The sequence below is a fragment of the Hordeum vulgare genome, chromosome 7H, assembly GCF_904849725.1.
Source record: "Hordeum vulgare subsp. vulgare chromosome 7H, MorexV3_pseudomolecules_assembly, whole genome shotgun sequence".
In the NCBI taxonomy this organism is placed as follows: domain Eukaryota; kingdom Viridiplantae; phylum Streptophyta; class Magnoliopsida; order Poales; family Poaceae; genus Hordeum; species Hordeum vulgare.
In genome coordinates, this window is record NC_058524.1 from 509,741 (window position 1) to 520,687 (window position 10,947).

The 10,947-nt window shown below is 39.6% G+C and overlaps 1 protein-coding gene across 1 annotated transcript; it reads right to left on the bottom strand.

Annotated features, from left to right (window-relative positions):
- Nucleotides 1-514: 514 nt before the first annotated feature.
- LOC123411174 (WD repeat-containing protein GTS1) lies at nucleotides 515-4,788 on the bottom strand. The gene is made up of 9 exons (XM_045104114.1): nucleotides 4,695-4,788; nucleotides 4,412-4,585; nucleotides 4,029-4,236; nucleotides 3,155-3,250; nucleotides 2,412-2,486; nucleotides 2,006-2,116; nucleotides 1,713-1,804; nucleotides 1,420-1,504; nucleotides 515-1,173 (listed from the first exon to the last, which is right to left on the bottom strand). The coding sequence occupies exons 2-9, from the start codon at nucleotides 4,573-4,575 to the stop codon at nucleotides 808-810; spliced, it is 1,197 nt and encodes a 398-aa protein (XP_044960049.1). The 5' UTR covers nucleotides 4,576-4,585; nucleotides 4,695-4,788; the 3' UTR covers nucleotides 515-807.
- Between the last annotated feature and the right edge of the window lie 6,159 nt (nucleotides 4,789-10,947).

The window sequence follows — 10,947 nt, forward strand, 5'->3', positions numbered from 1 at the left end:
GATTGGCATGATGGCGACGTCGTCCTTCTGTTGGGAGCATCGTGTCAGGAAACATGACATGGAGTCCTGTGTTGCGCTTCTCCGATGCTTGCCGTTGCCCACGATTGTTCTTCTTCGACGCAATGTACGGTCTTCGCTAGTGAATCCAAGACAGTGCCTTTTTCAAGTCGGATCGAGATGGTATTGAGTCCTACCATCCTCTTGCCACCTCCTTTTGGGCATTAAGGAGGGATGGTGCGTCGACAAGGGAAGCTTGGCGGGAGCTACTGTTCTTTGAAGGTGACCGACGTCGGTCAAGACGCGGCGAGGTTTTTCATTTTTTTTTTTGCAAGCTCTTTGCTTTATGGTTGTATGGTTGTTGTTGGCTGTCTTTGGACTAGCCAGATGTGGAGTGGATGCTACTCTTGCTGTTCGCAGCAACTTCTAATGGTCTTGTATATTTAATTCTCTTCTTTTATAAAGCTATGGTATGCATTTTGCGTACTGTCTCAAAAAAAAGTACAAGTACAACGCATTTAACACAAAACACCGTCCCAAAGATATCAGGAACGTCCCAAGCACCGACACCACATTATCCAATCCAGTATACAGAATTATAAGCCACAAGGGGTCCTTACGCGAAACCGCAATAATAGGATCAACAGTGAGATGCCAAAAAAGACAAGCAGTGGTTAATGGGCAAGAAAATTCAGGGACCAAACGTCATTAGCGCCGGCCTTCTCAACACAAACTTAGCAATGGTTAGTTGACAAGGAAATTTCATATGGATGGGTTAGCAGAGGCCGGACATCCATCTTAGCAGGACGGTCAGTAGGGTTGATGTCGGCTTCTGTTTTTCTTCTCTACACGCGATACAAGGCTACTGGAGACCCACGACTTCTTTGTCGCAGCTACGTCATCAGAACGCCAGCAACATAGACGGCCATCCTCGCCTCCTGTCCACCCAAAGATACCCCTGTTTTGGCCAAGGCTCTCAAGACTGCTTACAGCTGGGCATATGGTCCTGATAACTCCTGTGTGGCCTCCTTCCAGGACAGCCTCCGCTGTACCCATCGCTCCTGCGGGATCATTATTGTTGACAGGGAAGTAACCTAGTGTCCCCTCACTTGTGCCGCCAATCACCCATAACCGGTCATCAGGCAGAGAGTAGTGGCAGTCCACAAAGTAGTCCAGCTGTCAATACAACAAATACAAGAATTTCAGAGGGCAAAATGATCTTTGGTATTCATAATCTCATTTCAACAACAATGCGCTCATGAAAAAATAGCCGAAAAGGCAACTCGTCCAGATGTAGAGGAAATGGTGCTTGAAACAAAAATCCCTATTAAACAATACCAAACCATGATCACCATATACTGTACTCGCTAAAAAGATGGAAATAGAATGTACAAGATAGGTCAAGCAGTCTTGCGTACTCACATGGTCAAGGTTCCACTTATCACTAGCCAGGGAACGAGCATTCTCTATATTCAATTCTCTGGTCCCATCATTCCAGTCCCAAGTACTGCGATAATTAAAGAACAAACAGCGTAATGTTAAAACTGTGACTTGTTAATTAACTGTAAAACAAGTAGGGGATGCATAATATTGGGGGTGAAAACAGAGAAGAATCGGTCAAATATTCTCAAAACAGAGGCTAAAGGGTAGGAGTTTCTTTGCCACTTGAATATTTTAACAGAATCTTTTACGAACTTCATGTGGAAAGAAGTTACCTTAGTGTTTCAATATGAGTCAAACACCAAAGCTTCTGATACGTATTTCCATAGAAACCCACCTTAGAAACAGAAGTCTCCACATTCATAACCTACGGAACAAGAAATATCTGAGGGCCATCACAAAAAAAAAATGAACATAATGCAAGCCATTATATCTAAGGGCATAATCTTCTAAGTGGACCTGACAAACACTAGTACTCAAATAACAACATAGCAAACTCGTGACCTTCAACTATTATACGGGAGTCCCTAAGTATTTATAAAGCACAACATAGGCAACAACCACATACGGTTAGCAAATGGTCGTCCTCATTGATATCACCATCAGTGTCGAAGACGCACATTAACCCATCGACTGACGCAGAAATGAGTTTACTCTGTTGATTTGGCGCAAATCGAACCTGTCCAGTAAAGAGTGATAAATCAGCACAACAATGGCTGGTAACTATCCAATCAAGATTGTAATGGATAAATATCATGTGGATCATATGAAGTCAATACAAAAGTATAAATATTTAAGACAGTAATGTGTCGACAACAAGTTAACAAAACAGATGTATGTGAGGGCACTAATTGCCACTATAATTGCTGCGAAAAGGATATCCACATACACAGAATATGCGAGTTAGGCTTCGTCTAATCCATGCGAGTTAGGCTTAGTGGAAAACATGCAAAACTCTGAATAATAATGCATACCTGAGTTACATCGTCCATGTGGGATTCCTCTAAGCAGGCTACCTGTTTTGAACTTCTCCAGTCCCACAACAGAACCTATAATCAAGCAACTTGAGTGAGACTCAACCTGAATATCCTCCTGAAACCTTGTCTTTTTTGCTCTATCAGATGTACATATTACGAACTAAAAAGTCAAATTCTGATTGAAGGGACATTGCTATGAAAAAACCTGAACTGCGTTTGCAATTATCATAAAAGGAAATCAGATGCGCAGGAAAATTCATAGCTTGCAGCTCTACCACCGTGAGGGTAGCAACTCACTTGAGCCTACATCCTTCGCTTCACCCAAAAGTCTAGCATATACCACATACAGGAATGAACTGGCACAAAGTTCATACACATGTTATGTTAATTAACAAATGCGTGGGTGGTAGTTTTCAAGATACAATCTGATATAGCACACAATCAATTTCTAGATAATTTTCATGCCAGTGTCTAAGGCATATCCGAGTATTCGGTGGATATCTGGGTTCTGCCTCTGAATGCTATCCCAAGGGGTATGGCCTGGCTTTGCTTATTTATTTTTCAATTATTTTACAAAATGTTTAATATAATTCTTGAAACTAAAAGAGAAATCGAGCATAATAAACAACTCAACAAAACACGAATTCTTCGACATACAATGGATGTATACATTGTGGATATGGGTAAACTTCAGCTGTTATAGATACGACTATATACATGCAAGAACAGTACTCATTTACCTTGGAATTCGAACCAGCAGCAAGTAGGTTACCACTTGTTCCACCAAAGGAGAAGCTAAACATTTCGTGCGAGGGGCCACCATTTAGCAAAGATATCTGGCAGACATTTAGAGAAAAGTGAATGTAAATACTAGTCACATATACAAGACCAAAACTATGCCAGTCACCTATACGGCCAACGTTGAGAAATAGCTGAAGCACTAGTGACCCATACGGTACAGTGATTGTAAATACCAGACCAAAACTATGCCAGTGAATCAAGTAGGGGAGATTATGCCCAGTATCAGCAAGACACGATAAAACTAAACCACAGTATGAAAACAGCACTTGGAAGTGGAGTTATTTATATGCCAATGTGGAAAGAATTCGTACTTGGCTAGGATTAACATACAGATCCAGTGGATTTATTCCAAATGTAATAAAAAATTCACTACTCCATTTGCGTCATACAGGTTGTAGTTTACAATATGATGTCTCGTTTGTATGGGTAAACAAATTAATAGTGGTCCAGTGTGAACATAACAGAGAAAAAACTCAATTTTAGATATAATAGCTCCAGTTTGAATACAGCAGAGAAACAAACTCAATTAGATATGATAGCTCATGTTTAAATTTTAATGATTATGAGCTAGCCTCAGTCCAAACCAAGCATCGCAAGAATTAACAATTAATGCCTCACGTCTTTATGCGAATACAAAATCTACAGTACAGAAACTGAGAAACACACTGATGACCTCTAATATATACACTAAAGAAGGAACTGTGTAGATGAGATTGTGGTACTAACAAAATTTTGCAACCATGCACATTCACATAATATTGATGTTGAGCCAAGATATTTATTCAAGAATCATGACCTAGTAGGAGAAAGAACCTGCTTAAAGCTTCTTGTGTCCCAGGCTCTGATGGTGGCATCAGCAGAGCAAGAGCATAGCACTTGCGGCGAAGACGGAGCTGAAAAGGCAATCTCATGGATACTCCCTGTATGGCCTGTGCATTCCCCCAGATACTGTCCAGTTGCTGGGGAATAGAGCTTGAGCGCGTTTGTCGACAGAGAAACCGCGAGCGTTGAGATCTCCTGGCTTGTCACAAGAAGATATACGAACGAAATTAGATGCAAATATATGTATCAAGTAAGTAGCATATATATATATTTTTGTATCAACAGGTTCATTCAGTTACGATATGAGCAAAAACTTGCTGGAAGGTACAGCATTCTAATCTTATGTGAACCGAAGTAAGTGGAAGAGAAGCTACCAAGAAGCTATCTGGAAGACGTAGTCGTCGCCGAAGTTGGTCTGGATGCTGTTCCTGAGGCCCAGCCGCCTCGCCGAGCCGCCCGGGACAGGGGAACCGGAGGCCGCCTCCGCCTCGACCTCCACCTCCATGGCCGAATCGTCCCAATCTTTGCCAACCTCCATCGCGCAGGCCCTTGAATCAAAAACAATCAGCATATACATGTACCAATGTCGAAAAATCGCACATTCTCGACGGAAACGCCGGCTCGCAGGAGAGGAGAGGAGAGGAGAAAAAAAATCACCTTTGATTTGGCTGGTAGCGGGCGGACGGGCAGCGAGCGGGGGTGAGCGCCTGACGCTCGGGCAGCGGGCGGCGAGCGGCGGGAGAGGAGAGGTCGCGGCAGGTGCGGCGGCGGCGGCGGCGGCGCGCGGCGAGGAAGCCCTAGATAGACAGAGGCCTTCTGTTTTTGGACAAGCCACTTTAGTCATGTCGTTTTTTTATTCTTCTTCTTTAGGCCTCGTTTGGGATTCAAAGGTTTCGAGACGAAAATCCCCCAAAGATCAGAAACCCACAGAACCTCGGATGCCCATTTGGTAAGAGGGGTTTGCTTAGCCGAATCCCCTCAATTCCCCTTCAATCCCTTCCTATCCATGTGTTTCAGGATCCTCTTCGAGAGACTGATGGAAACAAAGCCTCGAGGATTTGAGAGAATTGGGTGAAAGGAAGGGATTTATCAAATCCCCTCAAATCCTCTTTTCCCCAAACCTCCCCAATCCACTTCTATCAAACAAAGCCTTAGTAAATTTCAAACGTTTTTTTCTTTTAGTAAATTTTAACTAAAATAGTCACATGTTTTTTTTTAAAGAAAAAAAATCTTTCCTAAGGCGATGTTGGATTTTTCGCTTTGTCTTTTCAAGTTAAATCGAGCTTCGGTCGAATGCTAGAGATAATAATAAGACGTGTAACGATTTAACTTGAAAAGACTAATTATCGTCCTTAGATTGTTATGATAATCCCTCGAAGAGATTATTTTCCTTCAATATCATTAATCCATAATTTTTCTATATGTGTTACATGATGGTTTTAACTATCACTCATTGAACGCTTATTATTTTTGGTCTAGTCTTATGACCCATGCAAATTACCGTCACTATTTATTTAACTCTCAAACAATTATAAATGAAGAATGAGAGCATAATATTTCTATAAGATCTACACACCATCGAGATTAAAATGACATACGTGAAGTACTAGAGCAATTGTTAAGCTCAAAAGATATAAGTGAAGCATATAGAGTATTCTAACATATTATGATGACGGTGTATCTCTCTCAAATAGGTGTGTCCAGCAAACGGTGATTGTGGTAAACTGAAAGTAAAATTAAACAAAAGCAAATGACGCTCCAAGCAAAACTCATATCATGTGATGAATAAAAAATAGCTCCAAGTGACATACCAATGGATTGAGACGAAACCCAAACTTAGAGGCTTGACTCTTCCTACAATATTACCTTGGGGTGCCTTGGACATCCCCAAGATTAGGCTTTTGCTGCTCCTCATTCCTATGTCCATGGGGGTAATACCCAAAACTTGAAAACTTCAATCACATAAAACTCAACAAAACTTCGTGAGATCCGTTAGTATAAGCAACATATCAAGTACTTTCAGGCACTGTTATAAGTTGATTCTTATTTTATTTTAGCATAAGGTATTGTATTCTAACTTCTGGCTTATATCCCCCGATACAATCCATAGCATCCTCAAAACAAGCAAACTATGCAAGTAAAAACAGAATCTGACTCAAACAGAACAGTCTGTAGTAAACTGTAATGAACATATAATTATGTAACTCCAAAATTTTTGAACAATTAGGACGACCTCAGGAATTTGTATAGCAATACAGTGTAAAAAATCAGCTTAAGTAGACGTTTCAGTAAAATCAGAGAAATTCTGTATTGGACGTCAAAGTTTTTGTTTTTGCACCGTACCAATTCTACTCATCATACAAATCATCACAAAGGCTTTACTTGGAACAAACACTAACTGAAACATAAAAACACAATCATTATAGAGGCAACAATCATGTTATCACAAACAAACAAAAGTAAATGATAACTATTGGATTATCTCCCAACAAGCTATTTCTTTATAGCCATTAAGATAGGCTTGAAATTTCAATGATGCTCACATAAAAGACAAGAATTAAATCACAAAGAGAGCATGATAGAACATGTGACAAGACATTTAAGTCTAACATACTTTCTATGCATAGGCATTTTATAAGCAAATAATTTTTCAAGACAAGAAGTGTCTAGCATAAGCAAGTAGGAAGAATGAAGCATTAACAATTTGAATATCAAGAGAGGTAAGTGACTAACATGAAAATTTCTATAACCATATTTGCCTCTCTCATAATGATAACATGTAGGATCGTATTCAAATTCAACAATATAGAAATCATGCTTTTCATTCAAGGAACTATCATGAATCACTTTATAAATTTCACAATTTTTGGATTTATGATTTTCAAGCAAGACCTCATAAAGATAATCTAGTGCACTCTCACTAGCAATTATTTCAGCATAAACGAGTCTTTTGAAAAGATTAGCTAGTGGATGAGGATCCATTTATCTTAATCTTTACAGTTTACTTTCTGTTTTGGTGTGACAAAGATAAAGATAGCATAGCTACGCAAGTAAACTAGAGACCAAAGATGCAAACTAGTGACAAGCAAAGTTAGATATTTTTGTATTTTTTTATGAGATAACTAAATATACCAACAAATAAAAAGGAGAACAAGTAAATAAAAATTTGTGTGAAGTTACTTGGTAGTTGGTGATGATACTCCCCGGCGACGGCGCGAGAAATCCTTCCGGATACTTGTGATCTACGTTGGATTTTCTGTGAAGAGGGACATGTTATTGCAGCACAATGTGGGTAAGTATTTCCCTCAGTTATGAAACCAAGGTTTATCGAACCAATAGGATTATCAACCACAACTGTCTTCAGCAGCTGCACACAAAAGAACAAACAACTTGCACCCAATGCGGGCAGGAGGGTTGTCAATCCCCTTGAACTTGTTATTTGCAAGCGAGTGAGGTGTGTAGATTATTATAGATAATTGTAAATTGCAAAATAAAATAAAAACAAGTAAATGGCAGCAAGGTATTGAAGATTTTGTAAATGTATTGTGAATAGGCCCGGGGGCCATAGTTTTCCTTAATGGCATCTCTCATGAAAAATAGCATACGGTGGGTAAACAAATTACTCTTAGACAATTGATAGAAAAGCGGAAAATTGCGATATTCACGGCAATGATCATGTGTATATAGACATCACGTCCATAAACAAATAGGTCGACTCCTGCCTGCACCTATTACTATTACTCCACTCATGGAACGCTATCCAGCATGCATTTAGAGTATTAAGTAAAACAGAGTAATGCAAGGAGAACGATGACATCATGTAGACAAAGTAAACTCAAGCAATATGAATAAACCCCATCGTTTTATTCTTAGTAGAAGCAACACAAAGATGCAGCATGTCCCCTTCTATCACTGGGATATAGAAATTCGCCAAGTTGAACCTACTACAACGCACCTCTGTCACCGAAGAAATATCAATCTAGTTGGCCAAACTATTTCAATAGATCGTAGAGAATTACAAAACTATCATAATCATGTACATAAGAATTATATTAGTATTCATAGAAGAATCAGACATTTATCATGAATAATCTGAACATAAACCCACAATTCATCAGATCCCAACAAACGCACCACATAAAAGGAATCATTGTTCGGGATATCGCTTATCGTTATCGTCTCGGTCGACTGGAGATAAGAGGTTAATCGGAAGATCGGATGATTAATCGATTTTATCGATGGACTACTAAACGATTAGTTGTTTTATAAGTCATAGGTTTCAAGCACTCACAAGATAAAAATAGAAAAACAATCACTTAAACAGCATGCCTTTAAATAGGACAATGCTACAAAATATACAACAATATATAGCACTAGCACATGCCCTTTTTGCATCAAAATTCAAATAGGAGAGCAGTTCTTCATACTACTACAGTGCATATAATAATATTGTAGAATTACATAACAAACAAAATTCGGACATCAGCACATGTATTGTTTTTGCATGTCTCAAAGAGTGCATATATAATAGATAGTTAGATATTACATGACAAATAATACTAGCAAAAAGAAAATAAGGTGATAACAAGGGCTAGTACAGCAGTGTATATAATACATATTAGTCTTGCTGCTTTGCAAGCAAATAAGGTGATAACAAGGTCCAGGAAAGTTCAAACAAGGCTAATCAAGGTCATAAGAAGGTCCAGAAAACACAAATAACATGGTTCTTGCTACTTTAAGAGCACACAACCAAACACAAATCAACACATAGTCCGTTGCTCTCTAATTCTCTCACAACTCACAACCAAAAGTTGCATATGGTCTTCCTCGCCATTGCCATTGGATTCCTCTATCCCAACTCCATCATCATCAGACTCGAACTCTATCTCATCATCATATCAGTTTCTCTTAAGTTTCGAATTTGCAACCTCTGAAGTACCAAAAATAGACATCTACAAAAAACACAAGGCAACAACATTTATTAATTTACTAGCAATGTGGAAAAAGCACACAACAAGCTCAAATAAAAAGGTACCAACATCTATTCATCAGATTTCATCTACAAATCTACAATATCAACATGGCAACATCCACAAATTGACAATACCAGCATAGCAACATCTACAAATCTACAATAATAGCATGGCAACATCTACAAATCTACAATACCAACATCTATTCATTAAATTATCTAAGAATATAAAACAGTAAAAAGGAAAAAATGCCATGCATTACACTGAAGAAGCAAGGACAACAGCACGTCCAATCTTTGGTCGGCTTGCTGCTGGAGGAGGGAGTGGCAGGGATGGTGTGTTGTTGTAGGAAGTGCTGGTGGCGGTGAGATGCTCCGGTCGTTGTCCATTGGGCATCAGGAGGAAGAGACCTGGAGGAAGGGACGATGGTGGCGGCAGTGAGAGGCTCCAACTATCGGGCGTCGGGAGGAAGGGCGAAAGTGGTGGTGGCGGAGAGATGCTCTAACCGTCGGGCGTCAGGAGGAAGGGACCGGGAAGAAGGGACGGTGGCACATGTGAACCATGCCTCATGGGCAAGATGACTAAGACTCCGTTCTCTGGAACAATGGAGCATGCAAGTGACTTGTTGGAGATCATACGTATCGATGTGTGCGGACCAATGAGCATAGAGGCCCATCATGGTTATCGTTATTTTCTCACCTACCACTACACCACAACACTCAAAGCAGCGTCGAACAATGTGTCGGTATAGATCACCTAAGGCGACACATTTAGTGTCGGCAAAGACCTTTGCCGACAAAAAAGAGTTGTTCCCTATAGTCCAACCGGGAAAGGTCTTTGCCGACAGAAAAACTTACTCCGACAGATAGTATGACGGTGCTGGTGAGATCTATGGCGACAAACATTTCTATACCGACAGACAACTCTATGCCGACGGTTGATCTGACACTGTTCAAGGCTGACAGATTCTATGATACCATATCTACGCCGACAATTTATCTGATACAACATGTGCCGACAGATACTGCAACGTCCCTTTCTACACCAATAGTTTATTTCATGTTCAATTCCCAATACGTATACAAACATTTGCACTTTTCTATCCATCACAAGATACCACTGATCAATTCATCCATTTCAGGTTAAGTACCCAATCACAAGATATTATTGATCAATGCATTCAGTCAACATATATAGAAGATTTTTTTAGTTTTCTTCACTCGAGTTACCTACACCATTAAGGAAATACAGAAGTCAACATTCAGGTTGTGGCCACTTACAAAATATGATGGCCAAGTTCCTATGAGACCAAATGTTCGATCACTTCAACAACAAAATTGTGGAAAAGACCAAGTCTTCGGTCCCCAAGCTGACATCAACTTCCATATGAAAAAAATGTGTCAACCATGTTATGAACAAAAGTGATCACCGGAACATCTTAGATCAACTTGGACTGCTACTTTCTTTCATTTGTCCCTGCAAAAGAACTCATATGTTTGAGAAATCTTAGAAAATGAGAATTTGTGAGCAGCCATGGTCCCAAAGATCTAAAAAGTAGATGTGCACCAAACATGTTACAAAGATAACCATATCAGAACGAATATCGACCGAAGTCCGGCTAGCACCTAGCATATCATATGACCTACTATAAAAAATTATGCATTCAATGATAAAGCAATCAAATTTGTTCTAAGGCATGAGGAATAATGTTTTTACTGTAATTTTAGATATTTGCATTCGAAATTCCACAACCAGCAAATAAACAGAATAACATATATGCTCTTGTGAAGTGCACTTGCACATGCTCCCATTCTCCTCTATAGCAGATGCACTATAGTTAGGAACCTAGGAGCTAGATCGGGTAATACATATATTACCAGATGTCTACTATGAGAAATTGTCGGGACGATCTGCACACAACTTACAATAAAATCATG